At 45.2% G+C, this 23834-nt stretch overlaps 2 protein-coding genes across 2 annotated transcripts; one reads left to right on the plus strand and one right to left on the minus strand.

The window, feature by feature from the left end:
- The first annotated feature begins 67 nt into the window (after nt 1-67).
- On the plus strand, nt 68-14501 carry FSTL3 (follistatin like 3). The gene is made up of 5 exons (XM_074204948.1): nt 68-302; nt 3349-3534; nt 12518-12733; nt 13511-13738; nt 14195-14501. The coding sequence occupies exons 1-5, from the start codon at nt 236-238 to the stop codon at nt 14245-14247; spliced, it is 750 nt and encodes a 249-aa protein (XP_074061049.1). The 5' UTR covers nt 68-235; the 3' UTR covers nt 14248-14501.
- Nucleotides 14502-16230: 1729 nt separating this feature from the next.
- On the minus strand, nt 16231-23563 carry LOC141501192 (serine protease 57-like). The gene is made up of 5 exons (XM_074204945.1): nt 23032-23563; nt 22291-22480; nt 18463-18607; nt 17368-17628; nt 16231-16454 (listed from the first exon to the last, which is right to left on the minus strand). Exons 1-5 carry the CDS (start codon nt 23093-23095, stop codon nt 16299-16301), a joined length of 816 nt encoding a protein of 271 aa, XP_074061046.1. The 5' UTR covers nt 23096-23563; the 3' UTR covers nt 16231-16298.
- Between the last annotated feature and the right edge of the window lie 271 nt (nt 23564-23834).

Here is a 23834-nt window from a genome sequence, read left to right on the forward strand (position 1 = left end):
TCCCCCTGGCCCAGGCTCAGGCCCCGCCCACCCCTTGCTCCTCCACTGAGCAGGAGGGAAAAGTCTTTATATAGAGAGAGACTGAAACTGGGGCTTTAACTCAGCTCCACAGTCCTGGGGAGGCGGCTGAGCCCTGAGCCTCCCACCAGGCCCCGCCACCTGCGGGTGCCACCCCGCCCTCCACGTGCTTCCCTGCCCCCTCAGGGTCCCGAGTTCTCCCCCTGCTCCTTCAGCCATGCCGCTGTGGTTCCTGCTTCTGGGGGTGCTCTCCTGGCCGACAGCCCAAGCCGAATCTGGCCAGGGTAAGTGACCTCCCCCCATCCCAGGTGGCTAACACCCTTCCCTCTTATCCTTGCACCCCTACCTCCCCTTGATCCCTTGATCATCCCATCCCCCTGGCTCCTTCACCATCCCATTTTCTGCTGATCTATCCAGCACCATGATCTTCCAACCCCTGGCTCCTAACTCCCAGACCCCTGGATGTCTGGACACCAGAACCCTTGAACCCCTTAAGGCCCTAGCCTTCAGATTCCCAAATCTTTGACTCCTGCCTCTCCAGAGCCAGTCTCTCAATATGCCTAGCCCCCTTTGCCTAGATCTCCGATCACTCCATCCCCTCAATCCTCAGTCCCTGGCTCCCAGAAGTCGAGGATGCACAATACCCTGGTCTCCAGAACCCTCATATCTTAGAACCCCAATACCTTGACCCTAGAACCCCTAACACCCCAACCCTGCCAGGCCCTTGACTCAATTGGACCTGAATTCATAATCATTTCATTACCTGGTCTCTGGATACCTGAATTTCAGGCTTCTAGATTCTTTGAGCCTCTAGCACCTTTATCTCCAGACCCCTAAACTCTGGCACAGATGGCACAGAACCTTCATTTCCCCACACTGTGGACTCCCAAATCCCCTGAATCCAGACCCTTGATCATCTTTACCCAAATCTAGATATCTAATCCTTGTAATTTAATGTCTTGGCCCCCAGAGTCCTCAGACTCCCAACATCCTAGTCTCAAGATCCCCAACACCTTGGATCCAGATTCCTGAGCCCCTCATAGTCAGACTTCTAATGCTCACTGACTCCAGAGTTCTAAGCTTGTCTCCTTAAAATCTTGACCCTTAAACTCTAAGCCCCTGACTCCCTAATAATCTGCAGCCCCAGGCTCTTGATACTCTCATATCCAGATCCCTGGTACATTTCTATCCTCAGAGACCCCAAATTTATAATCCTCAGCCCCTCCTGACAGTGGATGCCAAATCTTTACCTCTTTTGCCAGTGACCTCAAACCTGTGTTATCTAACTCCAGAGCTCATTCCTCAAGATTTGGTGAAGGAAGGCAATTTGGCTATATCAGAGGCAGGCCTATGGAGGAGTGGGAGATGAGTGGTTGAGGCAGCCCAAGTTCCTGACTGCCTACCTTTGTGGGACTCTTACAACTTCATCAGGACCAATATGGATTTGGTCTGGCTCCTTGTAGGCAGAGCTCACCCTAACAGGCCCAGAAGGGAGGAAGAATATGGCAGCTAAAGTCCTAGGGATGGAGGGAAGGAAGAAACCAAGTACATTTTGCCCTACAACTAAGTCTTGGTAGCATTTTGAAAGTTGAAAGTTGAATGATTTGAACCTGGAAGGCTCAATTCCATAATCCTTTCATTGCCCCCCATCTCCTTAACCCCCTTAAGTGTACTCAGCCCCTCATTTTCTAATACCACTTCTTGATATCCCTTTTCTCAGTTGGCAGCAGTCCAGTTTACTATCCCTATGATCAGGGACTGGACATCAGGTCCTGTTCAAGGGGATTCGACCCTCTGAATATAACCTACCTTCCCCTATGCAGATCCTAGAAAAACGAGGACTTCCATTCCCTTGAATTTGCTATGACCAGGATGAGCAATGAAGGACCATCCAGAAAATGGCATGGATCCTCCCCTAGCCCCTCTCAATGGATAGGTGAAAAAATTGAGACTCAGTTATGGTCACATAGTAACTCTCTTCAAAGAGACCCTGGTCTCAGGCTCACTTATGGTCATATAGTAACTCTTAATGAAGAGTAAAGACTAGGACTCTGGTTTCCTGACTCCCAACCAGAATTCATTCTAGACTGTATATTCTCTCCTCAGGATTATGAGGGACATTCAAGGTACCCCCCAAAGACATTTTCTTATTCCCAAGCTGGGTAGTGGAATGGGTGGGGTGTGTTTTGCAAGAGTCTTTAGCCTAGAACCATCTTTCCCATCCCATCCCTACCCGCACCCTATCCCCCAGTGACTGAAAGCCTACCCCCCCCCTCCAGGGCTCCCAATGTGGTGACTGTTCTGGGGAGACTGGTGAGCTCATGCCAGGGGAATGTTCCCGGAAGGCTTGGGTGACTAAGAGGTGGGGGGAGAAGGAAGGGGGGCAGGAGCACAGGCTGGGTGAAGAGTTGGGATCCTGAGCTGAGGATACATTCTATCCCCTAGCCCCCAAGGCCTCAGCCTTAGCTTCAGGTACTGGCCCTCAAATTCTTCCCCCTCCTCTTCTAACCCCCCCAAGTCCCTGTTATTGTGGTGCTAAATCATCAGGTCTAACCCCATTCAAGGTCCCAAGCCTAGCTCCAGTTTAAGGCGGATTCTTCTGGGTTCAAGAATGAATTAGTGATTTCTGAGACCCGGGCAGGTGAAGGTAAAGGTATATCCCTCAGCTCCAGAGGCTGAAGTCACTGCTCCACCTTCTCCCTCTCCCAAAGTAAGTTCTTACAAGAAGGATGAAGTATCCTGAGATCTTCAGGATAAAGGGGCCCAGAAGAACAGACTTGGGCACACTCTCCCATTAGACTGTGAGCTCCTAGAAGGCAAAGACTAATTTTTTACCTTTTTTGTTTTTGTTTTTAAGGCAAAATAGTTAAGTGACTTGCCCAGGGTCACACAGCTGGTGTCGAAGGCTGGATCTAAACTCATATCCTCCTGACTCCAAGTCGGGTGGTCTATCCACTGGGTCACCTAACTGCCCTCCCCACCTTTTTTTGAATCCCAAAGTACTTAGAACAATGCCTAACATTTAATGAATGTTAATTGATTGACAGGGGACTTAGGACTGACTGTTCTGGGTATTTCTTATCCTTTCCATGATCCAAAATTCTTACTGACCCCAAAATCCTGACTCGGCTGGGTTCTATCTCATTTGGAGTCAGAAGAGCTGGGTTTGAATCTTTGCTCTGCCATCATTCCGCTGCCCGTGTGACCTTGACCAAGTCCATTCCCTTCTCTAACCCATAACTTCCTTATTTGAAAAATAAAGAGGTTAGAGTAAATGAATTGTCTCTTGCCAGTTCTAAATCCTATGATCCCATGTCTCTATGGCTCCAGGAGGTGTCTGCTGGCTTCGCCAGGGCCGGGAGGCTCAGTGCAGCTTGATCCTGAGGGCAGGTGTGAGCTGGGAGGAGTGTTGCTCTGCCGGTAATGTAGACACTGCCTGGTCCAATTACACCCATCAAGGCAACAAGATCAGCCTGCTGGGCTTCCTGGGCCTAGTGACCTGTCACCCCTGCAAAGGTAGGAGCCCCCAAGGGGGACATGGGAGCACAGAGGCTGTCACTGCCCAGCTGTGAGATGTTCCATCCCCTGCCCCCCGCCCCGGAGGTAGAGTGGGGGGGGGAGAAGGGGGTGGAATCCTGCCTCCCAGATGTTGGAAGTGGCAGCCGCCGCTGAGGCTCAGTGGTTGGGGATGGTGATTAATCCCAGCTTTGCCTGGCTGGGTGGTCTCTGGGAAAACACTCTCCCTCTCTGGGCCCCCTGCTCTCCCCTCCTTCCCTCCCTCCTTTTTCTGTTCCTGCTCACTTCCTATCTGGGGGTGGCTTTTGGGAATGGGGATGGAGGCGGGAGGGAAGGGGGGGGGAACGCAGGTGGCTTTGGGATAAGACAGGGCCAGGCTCCAGCTGGAGGTTTGAAGATGGATCCTCCAGGGTCCTCCAGGGCTGAGGATGGAGGTGGGGCGGGTGGGGGGGATGGGCGGGGACTCCGCCTGTTGTTGCTCTCTCTCTTCTTCAGTCCAAATCTAGACTGGGAGAGGCTCCAGCTGTGTGTGGCCAGGCTCTGCCAGATGTGTGGGAGCTGGTGGCCAGGTGCAACCCACATGCGAGGAGCCTGAGGCCCCTCCTCTCAGCCTGCCTCAGGAACCCTCCAGGAACTCAGAAGGGTGTGAGAGGGACTTTAACTGAAGCCCCCAAGTCCCAGAGGACCCTGAGAGCATCATTTGGTACAGGGCAAGAGGCCCTGGGGGGGGGCAAGAACCCTGAATTTTAGTCCTAGTCAAACTGACCTTCCCCTGCTAGGCCGCCCCTGCTTTTTCATCTCTAAAATGAAGGCTCACAGGTCATAGATTTAGCACTTAGTCCAATCCCTTCACTCTGTGATGCAAAGAATTCAGACTCAGAAAAGTGAACCTGATTTGCTCAAAGTTACACAGCAAGTTCTCCTTGGTTCTGAGTTTTAGCTCTGATGCCAGCCTTCTTTCTAATATACCAGACTGTCTAGACCAAAATGTGACAGCAAAAGCCCCTGAATGGGAGTCAGGAGACCCAGGGGCAAGACTTAGCTCCAACATTTACATTGTAGTGGGGTAACCTTTAATAAATCACTTCACAGCTGCACGCCTCAATTTCCCCATCTGTAAGATAGTACTAATAATGGGCACTGTTATTATTGAGTTCAACCTGTAAGAGGTTCTTAATAAATGTTGGATTAGGTTAATTTGAATTTCAGTGTGCAGTATCCCTAGGTCCTGGATCCTTGAGGTTTATGGAATTCATTCAACTCTCAGAAATGGGCAGGCAGTCAGAGAAATCGAAATAAAAAGGAGGGCACTGGCCTTCTCCTATCTGACTCAATTTGGTTTTCAGGGCCAAAATCTAGGGTCAGTCTCCATTCAGTTCAGTGAGACAGGAACAGAGAAACATTCCGTCCTTGGTCAGAGACTGACCCCAGATCCCTACTGCCCCCTCCTTTAACCACAGGACTTCATAATCCAGTGCCCAGAGGAAAAAACAAAACAAAACAATCTGCCCCAGAATTATTTTTTGATTACTTAGGAGGTTTTTGTTTTTGGTGGGGAACTTATTTGTTGTTTTGCTACATTATTCAATATCATGAGTTATCTTTCACGGTATTTGCTGTTTGGCAATATGCACCTCTTGTATTAGGAAGAATAGGGTGGTTAAACTCAAAAAGAGACAGGTCACTCAAGATCTTAACCAAAGATCCCTACAGATGCATATTAACTTGGCTTTAAAAACGTAATATCTCTGCTGTATTTCATTTTAATTTATTTTGTTAAATAGTTCCCATATATTTTAGATTGATATAGTCTGTCAGTCAGCAAGTATTGTTAAGGACCAACGATGTGTCAGTGGACAAATGGGTGGCTAAGTGGATAGAATTCAGAGCCTGGAGTCAGGAAGACTCATCTTCCTGAGTTCAAATCTGGCCTCAGACACCTACTAGTTGTGTGACCCTGTTTGTCTCAATTTCCTCATTTATAAAATGACCTGGGGGCTGCTAGGTAGTCCAATGGATAGCGTACTGGAGTCAGGATCGCCACAAGTTCAAATCTGGCCTTAAACAACTGCTAGCTGTGTGACCCTCGGCAAGTGACTTAACTCTAATTGCCTCCCCCTTCAATCCCCCTCCCCCAAAAAAGAGCCAGAGAAAGAAATGACAAGTCTTTGCCAAGAAAACCGGAAATATGGGGTCACAAAGAGTGGTAATCACCTCGACTACAACATATTGGGACTTGTGCTATGAACCGGGGGTATAAATAATGACCCAAAAATAGTTCCTGAGGGGCAACTAGGTGATGCAGTGGATAGAGCACGGGCCCTGGAGTCTGGAGGACCTGTGTTCAAATTTGACCTCAGATAGTTATTGACTATGTGACCCTGGGCAAGTCACCTAATCCCAATGGCTTCACAAAAGAAAAATGGTTCCTGCCTTCTGTTTTTTTTTTGGTCTAGATCTATATAATTTCATCAATCAGTAGAAACTTCCAAGTAGAAACCATATTCATCTGAACTCTGTCCAGTCATGTTTACCTGTTGATGGATGGGCATAAACTCATCTGTAGCTTATGGTTTCAGAGAATTGCTAGTTTAAGGGAGGTTAAATGATTTGACCACAGTTATACAATCATATTTTGGGGGGTTGTTTTTTTTTTTGCAAAGCAATGGGGTGAAGTGACTTGCCCAAGGTCACACAGCTAGGTAATTATTAAGTGTCTGAGACTGGATTTGAACTCAGACCCTCCTGACTCCAGGGCCCGTGCTCTATCCACTGCACCACCTAGCCACCCCTACAATCATATTTTGAAAGCAGAACTTGAACCCAGGTCTTCGTAATTGCTAAACCTAGCCCTCCACCTCCTAACTTCATGATGCTTCACTTTTGAATTTATCAGAGGCAGCTGGTGGCAGATAGACCTGAGCTCAAATCGAGCCACAGATACTTAATAACTATTTAATCTTGGGTTAGTCACTCAACTTCCATCTGCCTCAATTTGCCTATTTGTATAAATAAGAGTAATAATAGCACCTATACCTTCTGGAGTTATTGTTAAGATAAAATAAAATAATTTTTATAAAGAACTTTGAAAACCTGGAAACTCCACAAAAATGATTAGGTATGATACCTATTATTGTTATTATTATATCCTAAAAAAGATTTTTAAAAACCTTTGGTCCAGATTGCTTGTTTTACCCATTAGGGAGGTCCCTGATGAGAAAACCACCCTCTCTTAATATTAGCAGTTGCTCAAGGATTTCTAGCCTGAGGAAGCTTTGGGGGCTACTAGTTGACTCTGAGATCCTTCAAAACCAGGTGGCATGGAGTTAGAAGATAAAGGGCTAACCTGGGGAGTCAGGAAGATCTGAATTCAAGTCTTGCCTTTGACACATGCCTCAGAGAAGCTATTCGTCTTGCTAAGATCACACAGCATGAGTGTATAAGGCAGAGTCAGGACCTGAAGTCTCCTTGCTGGACTGGCTTATAAGATTATTCTTCTTAATTATTACAGGATACTGAAACTCAAGTAAAAATTTTTATTTTATAAAATTATATTATATTTTATGAAAAATTTTTTATTCACTCTTGATGGACATGTACTTTTTAATTATCTGCCTATCAATTCTACTACTCCCCTCCATTGGGGGATAATATTTATTAAGCTCCTATTCTGTGCTAAGGGCTTTAAAAATATGATCTCAATTGATCCTTGTAACAACTTTGGGAGGTAAGTGATGATAATAACAGCACATATTATCATCCTTATTGTAGAGATGAGAAAAGTGAGGCGAATGAAGGTGAAGAGATTTGTTCAGGGTCACAACATCTAGTAAGTGTCTGAAGTCAGGTCTTTCTGATTCCATCATTCTACAGTAGATAGACTGTGAACAAGCTAGGTGCATTGTAACACACTGACCATCTGTTGGATTTCTTGAAAATCACAGGCAACCACCTAAGTCCATCAACAAACATTAATCATCTATCATGTGCCAGGTATTTAGATGCAAAGGCAAAAGAAAAATGGTCCCTGCCCTCAAGGTCTGTTTTATAAATATATGTTATCCAATCTCAAACAAGCCCTCACTACAAAGTAAAAATGTGATTTCTAATTGATTCTAGTTATTCTTATCTTTCTTCAAGCTTCCCACAGCACCTACTCCACCTACCCTCTCTCCTGAGAACCTCACTTCATACTCCCCTTCCACCAAATTGAGACCATTTGGGCAGGGCTCCTCATCTCATATCATTCAAACTTCACTATCTCTTCCATCATTCCATTTTTGAAACAAGTGGTGGTGACCCTTCTCTTTTGCCAAGATCAATCTCTCTACAAGCACTCTTAATCTCAATGTTTCCAACATTTCCAATAAATTGCCCCATTTGTCATCTTTAATCTCTTCCTATCTCCTGGTGCCTATAAACATGCTCTTAATCTTTGCTTGCTCTGACCATTCCTACTAGCTGTTGTCCTAAATCTCTTGTGCCTTTCAGGGCTAACCCCCCTTAAAAGAGCTGTCTGCACTTATTGCCACCCTTTCCTCTCTTCTCACTCTATTCTAACCTCTCAGCAAGTTGGCTCTCAATGACCGCTCAACTGAACTTGCCCTCTCCAGGGTTACCAATGCTCACCAAATCGAATGACCTTTTCTTAATCCTCATTCTTCTTGCTCTGAAGGAGGTAACAGGATCCATCACCCTCTTCTCCTGGACACTCTCACCTCTTGGAGTCTTTATGACTCAGTTTCCTCTCGGTTCTCAGGTATTTGTCTGATCATTCTATAATCTCCTTGATTGAATCTTCCTGTAGGCGAGAGGCAGGAAACCTCCAGCCCTCAGCATATTGGTCTGGCATTGCCAAAGCAACCACAGCCTGGACTCGAAATTCAATAAATCTAGAAGCTTTTGCCGGGGGAGGGGATTGTTTGACCACATATAGACCTCAAATGATGTCGTAATTATCCAAATGGCCCTTGGCAGAAAAATGGTTTCCCACCCCTGCCTAGATCAAGCCCATTAACTTGGGTGTCTTTCAAGGCTCTGTGTTGGGGCTCTCTTTTAAAAATTTTTTTGCAAGGCAATGGGGTTAAGTGACTTGCCCAGATCACACAGCTAAGGTAATTATTAAGTCTCTGAGACCAAATTTGAATTCAGGTCCTCCTGACTCCAGGGCTGGTGCTCTATCCATTGTGCCACCTAGCCGCCCCTTCTCTTCTCTTTTTAATCTATACTGTCTCAATTTCATTAACTCCCATAGGTTTAATGATCACTTCTATGTAGATGATTGTCACATGTATATATCCAAGCTCTTCTGAACTAAAGTCACACATAACCAACTGCCTCTGTAATATCTTGAACCAGATGTAGTCTTTGTTGTTGTTCAGTCATATCTGACTCTTTGTGACTCCATTTAGGTTTTCTTGGCAAACATACCGGAGTAGTTTGCCATTTCCTTCTCCAGTTCAGTTTAGAAAACTGAGGCAATCAGGGTGATTTGCTCCCAGTCACTCAGCTAGTAAGTGTCTGAGATCAGATTTGAATTCAGAAAGATGAGTCTTCTTTACTCCAGGCTCACCACTATCCACTGCACCACCTAATAGTATCATAAGTAAATTAAACTCAACACATTCAAGCCAGAACTCAGTATCTTTCCCCTAAAACCGTTCAACCCTCCATACTTTATTATTGTTAAGACATCACCATCTTCCCGGTCACCCAGGCTCACAGTCTTGTTATCCGTAATTGCTCACTCTTACTTAACGTATTGAAACTATTGTCAGATCTTCCCATGTATCTTAATAGCTAACATTCATTTTTAAAATATTTTCTTTTCCCCCAGTTACATGTTAGAACAATTTTTAAGGTTTGGAGTTCCAAAACTTTATCCCTTCTCTTCTCCCCTCCTTTCCTTAGAATAGTAAGCAATCAGATATAGGTCATACATGTACAGTCATGTAGAACATTTCCATATTATTCATTTTGTAGAAGACAAACCAAAAAAAAGTAAAAATAGTATACTTCAGTCTGTATTCAGATAAAACCAGTTCTTTCTCTGGAGACCCATAGCTTGTTTCATCATTAGTCCTTTAGAATTATCTTGGATCATTGTACTGATTAGAGTAGATAAGTCACTCACAGTCTTCATCTTACAATATTGCTATTACTGTGTATAACGTCCTCCTGGTTCTGTTCACTTCACTCCTTATCAGTTCATGGGAGCCTTTCCAGGTTTCTTCTGAAATCATACTGCTTGCCATTTCTTATAGCACAATGATATTTTATCATGATCATTAAACCACAGCTGATTTAGTTATTCCCCGATTAATGGATATACCCTCAGTTTCCAATTTTTTGCTGGGACAAAAAGAGCTGTTATAAATATATTTGCACAAATAGGCCCCCCTTTTTTTTTTATCTCTTTGGGATACAGATTCAGCAGTGGTACTGGTGGATCAAAGGGTATGGACAGTTTGATAGACCTTTGGGCATAGTTAGCTAATTATAGTTTACATTTACAGTGTGTTTCACCAAGCAGTTTAAAATTATTTCATTTGATCCTCACAACAACCCTGTGAGGTGTGTTATTATTTCCATTTTATAGATTAGGAAACAGATAAATAGGGTTAAGCAATTTGCCCAGGGTCATACAATGTCTGAAGCCAGATTTGAATCAGGGCTCTATCCACTGCTCTTTTTCTGCAGCCACAACCCCATTTCAGACCCTAACCTTCCATCTCCAGAACTTTTATAATAGCCTTCTAAGTGATCTCTGTGCCTCAACTCTCTCCCCATCCAATCCATCCTCCATTCTGCTGCCAAAATGATTTTTCTAAAGTTTAGGTCTGCCAATGTCACACCCCACCTCTCTCCATGAGCTCTCATGACTCCCTATTATCTCCAGGATCTAACATTTCACGCTCAGCATAATCTGTATCCTTCCCACCTTTGTGTTCTTACACTTGACTCCCCCCCCCCCCAAGACCTTTGTCCTTTATTCTCAAAGAAGGCCATGACATTAGGTAGGTGATAAGCTCATGAATTTGATTTGAGGGATGCTGTGCTAAGTCACCACCCTCCCTTTCTCCTCCAGCCTCATCTAGGTTCAGTGGTCAGATCTGGATAAGGGTCACATTCCATGAGCCATCCACTTTGTCTTACTTGCAGTTTTTCCATCTGATCTTCCACATCTCCTTTGCACTAGCTTTCCCCATGCTTGGAAAACTATCTCCTCATTTCAGCCTGTTGCTTTCCCTTGCTTCCTCCAAGATTGAATTAAAACCTCACTTTCCACTGAAGGCCTTTCCCCATCTTCTAACCCCTCAGTTCCTTCCTACTCTAGTGCTACCTTCTACTTACCTTGATCTAACATCTTCCAATTTACATGGTGTCTCTCCCATTAGAATTAAAATGAAATGGGTTTTCCCCCACTTAGTTTTAATCCCTCTTTCACAATATGACTAATATGGAAATATGTTAAACACGATTGGACATGTACAACTTATATCAGATTACTTGCTAACATGGGGAAATGGGAGAGAAAGGAGGGTGGTAGAAAAAATGATGTACTCCAAAGCTTGAATGTTGAAAACTATCTTTGCATGAAATTGGAAAAAAATTTTAAAAAAGAATAAGAATGTAAGCTCCTAACATGACTATTATGGAACTGATTTGCATGACTTCACATGAATGACTGATATCAAATTGCTTGTCTTCTCAATGGGAAGGGTTGGGGCAGGAGGGAGAGAGAGAGAATTTGAACTAAAAAGCTTAAAGAATGATTGTGGGAGGGCAGCTTGATGGAGAAGTGGGTAGAGCACTGACTCTAGAGTCAGGGGGATCTGAGTTCAAATCATGCCTCAGACACCTGGTACTTATTAGCTGTGTGTCCTTGGGTAAGTCACTCAACACCATTGCCTCAACCAAAAAAAAATAAAGATTGTGGAGAAATGTTTTTACATGTAATTGGGGAATATTTAATGAAATATATACAATATATAAATATATAAAATTATAATTATATATTAAAAGAATACAACTCCTTATGGGCAGACACTCTTTTTTGTCTTTCATTACATCCCTAGCACATAGCAAAATAAATGTTTAATGATTGTCTACTGATTAAAGTAGATGTAGAAATGAACCCAGAGTCAAGAAAACCTGGGTTTGAATATACCGTCAATGTTCATTGTTGTTCAGTCATTTCTGTTTTGTTGACTCTTTATGACTCCATTTGGATTTTCTTGGCAAAAATTCCAGTGTGATTTGCCATTTCCTTACCTAGTTCATGTTATAGATGAGGAAACTGTGGCAAACTGAGGCAAACAGTAACTTGCCCAGGGCCACAGGGCTACTAAGTATCTAAGGCCAGATTTAAACTAGAAGTCTGCCCCAACTATTTGATAACCCTTCCAGCAAATTCCTCTCCAAACTTTTGTCCTCTCATCAGTAAAATTGTGATAAAACATTTTTATCAGTGAAATTGTTATGTAACATTTTTAGAACCTGTCTTCCAAGGATGATGAGTATCAAATGAGATAAAATATAAAATGGCTTTGCATATCTCAAAGAACTGTAGAAATGACTACTCTTTCATTTTGAGAAGGAAAATTGGAACTTGTTTTGGGATAGCCATTTAAAAAATTCACCTATAATTAATCCTTGGATAGACTGTATTTCCCCTTTATCTGTTTTTTATAAAAATATGTTTCTGGATTAGCTATGATTTTGAACTCTCAGGGATTGGAGAGATAGTGTGCTCTAGTGTTAGAAATCTGCCTCTCTCAGGACTGGAGGCAAGGAAAGTCCCGAGACCTGAGTTATAGAGACCAATAAATCAATGAAACTCAGGGACAACCTGGGCTTTGATTTTATGGTGGTTTGATTCTGGCAAGATTTGACCTCTATTTCTGTTTTTCTCTTTGGGACACTGGGAGGGGCCATAAGCGAAGGTCTCTGCCAAGCTCATTCTGTCTCCCTCTGTTCCCAGAGACCTGTGAGGGAGTGGACTGTGGTCCAGGCAAGGTGTGTAAGATGCACAGCGGCCGGCCCTACTGTGCCTGCGCTCCCGACTGCTCCGGCCTCCCCATGCAGCTGCAAGTCTGTGGCTCGGATGGGATCACCTACCGCAACGAGTGTGAGCTGCGGACAATCAAGTGTCAGGGACATCCGGACCTAGGCGTCATGTACCAGGGGCACTGCAAAAGTGAGACACCAGCCTCATGGAGGAGCACCCAGCATCTCTCTCTCTCTCTCCCTCCTTAGCCCAGTCCCAAAAAGCTCCAGGCTTCTCACTGATTAAGGGAGAGGGTAGAGGAAGCACTGGACTTGGGGGGCAGGAAGACCTGAGTTCAGATCCTAGTTCTAACCCTGACAACTAGCTGTGTGTCCCTGGACAAGTCACATCACTTCTGCCTTCATCTTGTATTTAGGGATAATAGCACCTGCCCCACAGAGTCATTATGAGGATGAAATGAGATATTAGTAGTGGCACTTTGGAAACCTTAAAGTCTTATTCAAATGCTAGCTATTATCATTGTTAATTCACAGAACTCCTCACTCTACCCTATTGACTTCCCATACCCCTTAGTGGTCTCCCATCCCCCTCCCTGAGCACCCATTGCCTTTACTTAACCCACCAACCCCATTGACCTCCCATTCCCCTCTCTGATCACCTATTCCCCTTTCTGAGCACCCATTGACTTTACTTAGCCTTCTATCCTCTCACTGACCTCCCATCCCCTTCCCTGGGCACCCATTCCCCTTACTTAGTCCTCTGTTCCCTCACTGACTTCCACCCCCCTCCCTGAGCATCCATTGCATTTACTTAGCCCTCCATCCTCTCACTGACCTCCCACCCCCCTCCCTGAGCACCTCTTCCCATCCCTGAACACCCATTTCCCTCCCTGAGTACCCATTCCCCTTCTTAGTCTTCCTTCCCTTGTCACTGACCCAACTCCTCCCATGCCTACTTCCCCCTCAGAGAGCTGCTCCCTCGTGGTGTGTCCAGGGACTCATACGTGTGTGGTGGATCAAACTGGCAGTGCCCACTGTGTCATCTGCCGCTCTGCCCCCTGTCCTGTCCCTTCAAGCCCCAACCAGCAGCTCTGTGGCAACAACAATGTCACCTACGCCTCTTCCTGCCACCTTCGTCAGGCCACCTGCTTCCTGGGCAGATCCATCGGGGTCAGGCACTCTGGGAGTTGCACAGGTAAGTATCCCGGCCTGGATTCAGGGTCAGGGAGGGCCCGATGACCACCCGTCTTAACAGGGGGCTATAGATTAGCCTCTATCCACAGGAAGCCCCCGGGGCTAAAGGGGAGAGATAGCCCTAGTGGGGACACATGGCCCTAGCCTTGGAGTGTTCTCAGTCTTAGAGGGAAGAGGCTGTGCCTTCCCCAGGCCCTGAGTCTCCCCCCACTCCCTGAGCTTTCCCGACTCCCTGAGTCTCCCCCCACTCCCTGAGTTCCCACTCTGAGAATCTCCCTGAGTCTTCCTGAGTCTCCCCCACTCCCTGAGTCTCCCCCACTCCAAGAGTCTCCCTCAATTCCCCCCAGTCCCTGAGCCTCCCTGAATCTCCCTCACGCCCTAGGTCTCCCCCATCCTCTGAGCCTCCCCCCCTCCCTGAGCCTTCCTGAGCCTCCCTCCCTCCTCTCTCCCCTTGCAGTCAGCACCACGTTTGCTGGCCTTTTGGCGGAGGTGGAGGATAACTCCGTGTGAGTCGACGCCGCAGCTCCTGCGCAGAGCCAAGGCAACCCTATTTATTATGAAGAGGGAGGCATATTTATGGCCCCCCAGACTCCAGCTGTGTTCTCTCTTCTAGACAACTCCCAGAGACCCTTGCTGAGGAGGGGAGAAATGGGAGGATTATTACAGCCTGACCAGAGCTGCCATGAGCCGCTGGTGGTGGTGGGAAGTGGGGTTGGAAATGGCAGATACATTGGAGGGTCCCAAAGAAGGGGAGCTCAGCTCCGGAGGGGGTGGGGTGGGGGTGGCTGGCAGCTGGGGGAGGGGGAGGGGCGGGACATTGGTTTCAACATTCCTTGGGGCCATCAAGGGAGTAGGGCAGAGAGGGACCGAGACAGATCTCCAGCTGGGGTTTCACAATCCCGCTTAATGACCCTCCTGATGTAATTCTGGGCCCTAAGGGCTCTGCAGAGGGGGGGAATCCACTGATGTATGTTCCCCTCTCCCCCTTCCTCCTATAAGACGCAGAGATCTACCCGGTTCTTGAGCTTGAGTGATTTGGGGGACCTCAACCTCCAAATGTGTAATGATGATGCTCTCAACTTTGGAGATAAAATGTGTGTGTGTGTGTGTGTGTGTGTGTGTGTGTGTGTGTGTGTGTGTGTTGGAGTTGAGGGGAGAAGCCAGGTTCGATATAGTGCCCTCCGTACCACACCATGATTTTTCGGAGGGGAGGGATCCCCAGCTTCAACCCTTGACCCCATTCTATCCTGAGATTCAAAGTTCCCAAGTCAAATTCTTCCCACAAAGTCACTGTCTCTAGAAAGGCCCCTCTATTGGAGAGGAGGTATAATAGAATACAACTCCTCTTCCCCACCCAAGGGCTAATTATCTGTTCTCCTTTCTCCTTTCTTGGGGGAGGGAGGAGACCTCAGGATCCTCAAAACTGACTGTGTGACTTTAGGTTAATCCCTTCCCTTCTCTGGTCCTCAGTTTCTCCCTCTTTCAAATCAGTACAAGAGCACTTTCCCCGCCTGAGGATCATGGGAATGTTGGTGATTTCCTTTGGAAAAGTAAAACAATCTGTATAAATGAAGTTCTCTTATTCTCATTCCGAGTGCGGGGGTTGGATGGAGCCCCAGGCTGGGGTTCTGGGACTCCCTTTGGCTCTGCCTTGGACAAGTCACTTCCCCTCTGGTTCAGGTTCACCATGTGGAAAATGATGGAGTTTGAGTGAATAGCAAATTGGACAATAGTAATCCAGTGTGAGATCCTGCCCATCTGTAGGCTGGGCTCCAGGAGGAGGGCAGGGGAAGGGAACAATGATGAGGACTGAGATACCAGGGAGGGGGATGAGCTAGCTGAGTGCTGCCATCTGGTGGCAGGATGACGAATATGGAAAATGGGAATCAGGTTGATGGGGCAAGTTAGAGAAGGAAATCCAGGACAGGAGAGAGAGAGATCCAAAAGGAAGGAAAGATAATAAGAGAGACAAAGATAATGAAAAAAAAGAATGAGAAAGAGGGAAGAAGAAAGGGAGGAGGAGAGAAAAAGGGGGAGAGAAGAGCAGAGACAGGGAATGGAGAAAAAGCAGAAGATGGAAACAGAAGGAGGGAGCAAGAGAGGAAAAGAACGAAGACAGATGTTTGGGGAGCTGGGAATCAGGACGACTGGAGATGGCCCTGGATGCAAGGCAGTCAGAGTTAAGTGACTTTCCCAAAGTCACACAGCTAGTAAGGATTTGAGGTCAGGTTTGAACCCAGGTCCTCCTGACTCCAAAGCTAGGAACCACTATTATCATCATGATCCAAGTATTTCCAATTGTCAATATCAAAAGGGGGGGGGTTGGAGGAAAAGGAAAGGTCCTGGCTAACAGCAGCTTGGGCTGTTCTCCAAGGCAGGAGAGATCTGGGAAAGCCAGATGCCAGACAGTTGGCTTTATGCATAATCTAATTGACATGGAGGGAGTTCTCTATATATAATTTGCATATAATTAACATGCACTTATCTCTAGTATCTTGTTTACTTCAGGCCAGGATCCATATCTGAGGCTGGTTTGAGAAAGTAAGGAGTAACAGTGGGTCCTATTTGAATTTCTGGACCACACTCTGGATCCAACTGATGTAGGCAGAGACAAGTGTGTAGACATCTGGGGTCTCCGGATCTCCACACCAGGTACCAGAGAAGGAGACAATGCCCTGGACTTGATTTCCACAGATCAGGGGCCCTCCAGAGTCTGCCTGGTAGGGGAGAAGGATCCTGCTGGTTAGAGTGTGGATCTTGGGAGTCCCACCTCGGCACCTGGCACTACTCTGGCAAGCTCCCACCTGGCCTGGAACTGTAGGGGCATCTACTGAGTTCTAGTCTTAGTTCTGTCCTTTTATCAAAATTCTTTCCTCTCTCTGGAGCTTCTTCTTGGTAAAATAAATCGTTTGGATTCAAGAAGGGAAAGAGAGCTCTACCTCCAGGCAGGGCCATATGTCAAAGTGACCAGTAGGAGAGTGGAGAGGTCCTAGGGAGTTGGAAGCCCCTCCAGGTGAGTGCTACTTGGAGCCCTAACTTGCCCATATAGAATCTAAGGACCTGGGTCCAGATCTGGCCTGAGATGCTAGCTGTATGGGAAAGTCCCCTTGTTTTCCTTGGCCTTAGTTTCCTCCTATATAAAAATAAGGAAGTTGGGCTAGTTCATCTCTTAGTTTCCTTCAAACTCTAGATTTCAGATTCTATGGTTCATATGGGACAATAGGGCAAAAATATTCCCTGGGCTTTCTTTCCAGAGCTACCGGCACAAGTAGACTCAGTGACCTGTCATGATGTTTGTCTTTTATTCTCAAAGAGGACCCATGACATCAGGGTGGTGATGGCATGACAAGTACATGAATTGAGTTTTAGTGAGGGGGTGCTGTTGCTAAGTCACCAGTCTCATTTTCTCCTCCAGAGCTATCTGGGTCCAGTGGCCAGATATGAATCAGGACGACTGGAGATGGTCCTGGATGCAGCAATCAGGGTTAAGTGACTTGCCCAAGGTCACACAGCTAATAAATATCTGAAGCCAGATTTGAACTCAGGTCCTCCTGCTTCCAGGGCCAGTTCTATCCACTGTTCCACCCAGCTGCCCTTCAGTGACCTGTAGGGACATAACCAATCACTCACCGTGCAGAAGCCTTTATGTTTCCAGTTCCCACTGTTGGCACAGAGCATCTTGCTGCTGATCTGGCCTTTCCATAAGTCGTTACAGGTCTCCCGTTTCAGCACCCTCACATCCACCTCCATCAGACCCAGAGGAGGATGCCCAGAGTCAGACAGAGTGCCCCAGCCTGACACCAGGCATGTTGTTCCTGGCTTGGGGTCAACCCCGGACTTGGGCAGCTTCAGCAGTCCCACTGAGGAGCTGAGGACAGCCTTGTGATTTAACTGGGGAGCAGAGACAGGTGGCTGCCCATTAGAAAGCTGGCCAAGGGTCATCATCCACAACCCCTCCTCTCCCCCAACAGAACATCTGCCACTCACCAGCAACAGGAAAAATCTCCTGCAATATTAACTGCCATTCATATAGGGTTATATTTGAAAAGAGCTTAAATTGAAGACATTAACCCACTTGACCCCTTAAGAAAAGATCTAAGAATATTGTACCATTATTTGATTTAAGGGAGGCCCTCAGCACTGTGGATGGACCCCTTGTAGTGAACTTATGGGAAGGCACATAGGAGAATTGCATAGGATGAATAGTCACGTGAAGACATGTTACAAGAGGCACCTTTGGAAGCAATGTTCCCATTGATGAGGTCACAGATACATTGCAGTGTTTGAGTACAGATGGGGAAATAGAGGCTATGAAAGATTAACTTGACTGGTCTCACTGTCAGGGTGCCCCAGAGGAAGTGGGGAGCAGAAATCGAACTCAGATCTCTCCTTATTCTGGGTTCATTATTCTTCCATATATAACAAGCTGCCTTTCTACAAATCTTTGCCTGTGCTGAGGGGTTGAGTGGCTAAGAGTTCCTCACTAGCCCTGCAGCCCACTGTACTGAGTAGTCCCTGTTCCTTTGGTCAGTTGCTTTGTGACCTTGGGAAAGTCTCTTGCCTTTTCTGGGGTTCAACTTTTTTATATTCAAACCAAAGGCTATAATCTCTTTTCCAGCTTAGACTTGCCTTCTAATCCTAGCATTCTGTGTATATGCCAAGAATTCTGGACTCCAGGAAGAAGGGAGAAAGACAAAGAGAACATCCCCATCTCCTTCAGTTTACCTTCAGCAGGCAAATATCATTCTGATAGGAAATGGGGTCATAGTCTGGGTGCAGGATCATTTGTTGGATGCTGAACATCTGTTGAGTTGGCTCAGGGTGGCTGGGAGAGTGGGCACCCAGCACTATTAGGCCAAAGCTTTTGTCCCTGTTGGGAAAGAGAGATGACTTTTCAATCAGCTCCAGTCAGCAAAGACTTTTGGGGAACCTAGCCCATAGAGGCCTAAGAGACCCTCTGAGGAGAGCCTAACTCAAAATTCTAGCTCTCTTTTGTCTTGTCTACAAAGTACTTGGGAGGGATGGAGGGAGGGAGTACAAATATCTCTAGTAGAGTGCCAAGCCTGGAAACAGGAAGACTCATTTTCTAGAATTCAAATCTGAACTTGGACACTACTAGCTGTGTGACCCTGGATAAATCATTTCATTCTATTTACCTCTGTTTCCTTCTCTGTAAAATGAGTTGAAGAAGGAAATGGCAAACTACTCCAGTATCTCTGCCAAGAAAACCCAAAAGAGATCATAAAGAGTCAGACAGGACTGAAAAATGAATAAATAATATATAATCCTCTGCATTTAATTTCACACATTTATAAATATTCTTTCTGAAAGGGGGACTATCCATAGACTTACTTAGACTGTGAAAGAGAACTAGATCACAAAATGTCCAAAAGTTCCTGTTAAAGACAGGTCCAGTAAGAGTAAAAGATTATACGTTGTTGGTATGCTTGCCAAAAATAATTGATATTTATTTAGTACTTTCAGATTTGAAAATATAGGCATTATCTTGCTTGAGTTTCACACCAAAAGAGGGAGATAAGTTCTATAGTTATTAGTCTCTCAGGCCACAAGCACTTATTAAGCACTTGCTGTATGCCAAACACTTTACGAAATTTTGGGAATATAAAGAAAATCAAAAAAAAAAAGGCAAAAAATCCAGCTCTTGCTCTCAAGGAGCTCTATGGCTTGGCTATTATTGGCCCTGATTTTTTTTTTTTAGATAGATGATGAAATTGAGTCTCATGGAATTGAAATGATTTCCCTGAGGTCATACAGTTAATAAATTTCAAGCTATGGGATTTAAACGCAAGCTTTTCTGACTACAAGTTGATTTTTTAAAGGTTATTTTATGTTATTTTTTCCAATTACATGCAAAGATAGTTTTCAACAATCATCTTTGTTGTAAGGTTTTAACTTCCACATTTTTCTATCTTCCTTCCTTCCTTCCTCCCCTCCCCTCAGGATAGTGAGTTTTCTGATATAGGTTGTATATGTACAGTCAAGTTTAACATGTTTCCATATTAATCTGACTCCAAGTTTGATACTCTATCCATTTTCCACATTTTGAAAGTCTACTGTGAGATCTAGGACAATCCTGGGAGACCTGTTATGGACAATATCATCCACATTCAGAGGAGAAAAACAAAACAAAACAAAAGCCCACAGTATCTGAATGGATATGCTGTTCACTTTTTTAAAACTTCCCTTCTGTTTTTCCTTCCTATCCGTGGATTTTCTTTCTTTTCCCTTAGTGCTTCGTCTGAGACTGGGAAGCAAAAGAACCCAAGTTCTCTTTCCACCTCTTCCTCTGCCTTCCTTAGTCCTTGACAAAGAATCCCAATTCCTCAACCTTCTGTGTTCCCCTATCCTGATCCCTGACAGGTATCCTTGCCTTCTTCTTTGGCGGAGGACTCCCTGGCTATAAGGGGGATTGAATTATTGGGGACCAGGAAGTGACTGTAAACATGTTAAACACAAATGTAAGTGTACAACTTTTATCAGACTGTTTGCCACTGAGGGGAAGTGGAGGTGGAAAGGGAGGGTGGTAGAAAAATGTGTAACTTATAAATATGCAAGTGGATGAATGTTAAAAAAAACCTTTCATAACACATAATTGGAAAAACAAAATAAAATATCAATTATATATATAAAAAAAAGAAAGTCTTAATGTGGGAGGATCAGAGGCTCTAGAACTGGAAGTGACCTCTGATATTGAATTTCAATCTCTTTCCCTCCAGCCAACCCCTGGTGTGACCCTGGATAAATCATTTCATTCTATTTGCCTCTGTTTCCTTCTCTGTAAAAAGAATTGAAGAAGGAAATGACAAACTACTCCAGTATCTCTGCCAAGAAAACCCAAAAGAGATCATAAAAAGTCAGACAGGAATCTTGGATTTGAAACCCAAGAAAAGATGGGTTCCAATTTCATTTGACCTTGAGCAAATCTCACTGGACCTCAGTTTCCTCATTTATAAAATGGGTAGTTTGGACTAGTTGTCTAGAAATTCCATGGCTTCTAAATCCATGATTCTGTGGCTCTAAGAACAGGGTTAATTTTTCTCTCTTAACTTTTCAAAAGTTGCTAATCCTGGTCTCATGGCATTATAAGAAGAGGTCAAGGAATTTGAGGAAGGTGGGTACAGGAGGTGACTTTTGGAACCTCAGTTTCATCATTCGTCAATTGAGAAAGTTGTGCTTGGAGAATGGCACAGTCTGTCTGAGCTCTAAATATGACTAATGATAGTTGTTCCACTTCTTCCATGAAAGGAGTGAGAAAGTTAATATAGATTTCACAGGTAAAGAAGCTGGAAAAAGCCCTTTGAGTCACATGGTTATTAAAACTAGTAAGTGACAGGAGAAGAAAAAAGGTTTCTTATGTGAAAGTGTTCTGTTTCCCTTTGACCTGCTTAAAACAAAGGACTGGCTAATTGTATGACCCTGGCCAAGATTTAACTTTTATTTCCTCATCAGTAAAATGGATGCAGAATCATCATTATTGGACTCAAACGAAATAATTTATGTGAAGGGATTCTTATACTTTGAAGTGCTATATAAATACCAGTTATTAATATTTTTATATGAGAGGGGGTCAAGAAGAAATCCAGATAACCTCCTCCTGGTATCTTATTTCTGGTTTTTATATTCTAGACTCTTGTTCTGACACTGCCACTAGTTTTGTTTTGTTTTCCTTTTTGCAAGACTATGGGATTAAAGTAACTTGTCCAAGGTCACACAACTAGTAAGTATGGGGCAGCTAGGTGGCACGGAGGATAGAGGACCAGTCCTGGAGTCAGGAGGACCTGAGTTCAAATCCAGCCTCAGATATTTAATAATTGCCAGGCTGTGTGACCTTGGGCAGGCCACTTAATGCCATTTGTCTTGCAAAAACCTAAAAACAAAACAAAACACAACTAGTAAGTATCAGTTATCTGAGGCCTAATTTGGACTCCTGTCTTCCTGGCTCCAGAGTCAGTGCTCTACTCATTGCACCACCTAGCTGCCACTAGTTATTTTTTTTTTTTTAGGTTTTTGGTTTTGTTTTTTTTTTTTTGCAAAGCAATGGGGTTAAGTGGCTTGCCCAAGGCCACACAGCTAGGTCATTATTAAGTGTCTGAGGCCGGATTTGAACCCAGGTCCTCCTGACTCCAGGGCCCGTGCTTTATCCACTGCACCACCCAGCTGCCCCTGCCACTAGTTTTACTGGGTGATTTGGGTCAAATTCCTTCCCCTCTCTGGGTCTCAGTTTTTCTGTCTGTAAAATGAAGGTTTTAGTTGATGGTTCATGGGATCCCTTTTGGCTCTGGCAATCTTTGGGTCTAAAAGGGAGTTGTGATGAAGAAGGAACCAATCGAAGACTTAAATAATATTTTTTTCTTAATATTTCATCTTCATCACTTATAACAAATTTCTGAACTCCAGATAGCAGAACAGGTTTAAGATTAGGAGTTCTGGGAGCTTTTAGTTCAGAAAAGATTAAAAAAGGATGAAGGGTGAAATCCCGGCAGAGATAGCTGGGTTCCTGCCTGGGAGCTGAAGTGAAAAGGTCCCTCTCACCTTTTAAAGAAGCAGTGGGCTGCTGACAGCACCCACTGGGCCATGAAGAGCACCCCTCCACAGTGATGTTCATTCATAAAGCGCACGGAAGCCATATAGGGCCTGGAGTGTGGCTTCACTTCCCGGCCCCCAATAATTCGATCCCCCTTACAGCCAGGGAGTCCCCAGCCAAGGAAGAAGGTAAGGATACCTGTCAGGGACCAGGATAGGGGAACACAGAAGGTTGAGGAATGGGGATTCTTTGTCAAGGACTAAGGAAGGCAGAGGAAGAGGTGGAAAGAGAACTTGGGTTCTTTTGCTTCCCAGTCTCAGATGAAGAAGCAAGAGAAAGAACAAGAGGATAGAAAGTGACAGAGAATTAGGAGCAGACAATAGGTGACTGGGACTAAGAGGGAGATGGCTACAGAAATCCCACAGGGAGAGAGAGAAAGAGAGATGAGTTTGGAGATGGGAAAGGGGTGTGGAGAGTGGGGTTAGGGAGCATGGTGGGGCTAGGAAAAAGGAGAGATGAGATCAGAAGCAGGAATAAGAGATAGTTACAGGGAAAGGAATGAGGATGAGGAAAAGGCAGGAATAGGATTGGGTTTGGAGTTGAGAGAAAACAGAAGAAGAAGGACTTGGAGTCATAGAAAGGGGGAAGCAGAGATAAAGGGAGAGAGATAAGGGGAAGGGAAGATGGAGTAGAGAACCCAAGGGTTCTTCTGTCCCAGGGTTCCTCAACTCCTGGTAGCTCCTCCTCACCTAGGGGGTCTATGGGAAATAGTAGACTCACTGCCAGCAGTCTTGAGCCCCAGCCTGGCCCCATCTCCCCTTCTGAGCTCTTACTACTTGCAGTTTTGGGCTTCCCACTGACTTGATAGAGGGAAGGAAGGACAAGGGAGCAGGGCTCTCAGGAAGGAGAGGAGGGCCTAATCCTGTGGTTTAGGTGCTCTACCCCAGTCAGTGTCTCCTGCCCTTTGAGGAAATCTGACTGTGTGACCCAGGGAAAAGCCACTTCCCGCCTCTGTTACTTTTTTCCTCCATCTATTAGAAGGGTTTGTGGGGTAGGGGAGGCAGTGAATCAGCTGAGCTCTAAGGTCCCTTCAGATGCTAACATTCTAGAATGCCATTAGTATGTCTTAGGATTGTGAGTGGTCTGCCTACTTAAGAATTCTAGGGGGGGAGGGGGATAAAACTTTAGAAAGAAGAACTAGCCCACAAAAGACTTGGATCCTTGATTCCAAATGATTACCAGAACCCAGAATAGGCTTTAATATCCGTGTCACACAGACAACAAGGGGTCTCAGTCACTATCTTTCATCCCTTTTAGGATTTCAATGCACCTTTTGGATGCCTCTTCTCTTCCAAGAAATCATTAAGGAATGTTCCCTGAGCATGTTCCAAAGTTGGGTGGCTGGGAGAAAAGAAAGAGTATCTATTATAGGCAGAAAGTCTGAGTTGCCAGAGAAATGAGGACCACATTAGAAAGCATCAGGTCACAAATGGAACATCAGAAGATCTGTTTTCCAGAACCAGCCTCACCACTGACTCACTAAAGGATCTTT

Source organism: Macrotis lagotis, chromosome X, assembly GCF_037893015.1.
Source record: "Macrotis lagotis isolate mMagLag1 chromosome X, bilby.v1.9.chrom.fasta, whole genome shotgun sequence".
In the NCBI taxonomy this organism is placed as follows: Eukaryota; Metazoa; Chordata; class Mammalia; order Peramelemorphia; family Peramelidae; genus Macrotis; species Macrotis lagotis.

Bases quoted from the DNA above. Each gene is read 5' to 3' on its own strand.
- FSTL3 (XM_074204948.1), top strand. From the start codon at position 236: ATGCCGCTGTGGTTCCTGCTTCTGGGGGTGCTCTCCTGGCCGACAGCC. The intron at 303-3,348 runs GTAAGTGACCTC...CTATGGCTCCAG, and splicing joins CCAAGCCGAATCTGGCCAGG to GAGGTGTCTGCTGGCTTCGC. The intron at 3,535-12,517 runs GTAGGAGCCCCC...CTCTGTTCCCAG, and splicing joins GACCTGTCACCCCTGCAAAG to AGACCTGTGAGGGAGTGGAC.
- LOC141501192 (XM_074204945.1), bottom strand. From the start codon at position 23,095: ATGGGGCCAGGCTGGGGCTCAAGACTGCTGGCAGTGAGTCTACTATTT. The intron at 22,481-23,031 runs GTGAGGAGGAGC...GGTCCCTGACAG, and splicing joins ATTTCCCATAGACCCCCTAG to GTATCCTTACCTTCTTCCTT. The intron at 18,608-22,290 runs GTGAGAGGGACC...CTTTCCCAACAG, and splicing joins GCCCACTGCTTCTTTAAAAG to GGACAAAAGCTTTGGCCTAA.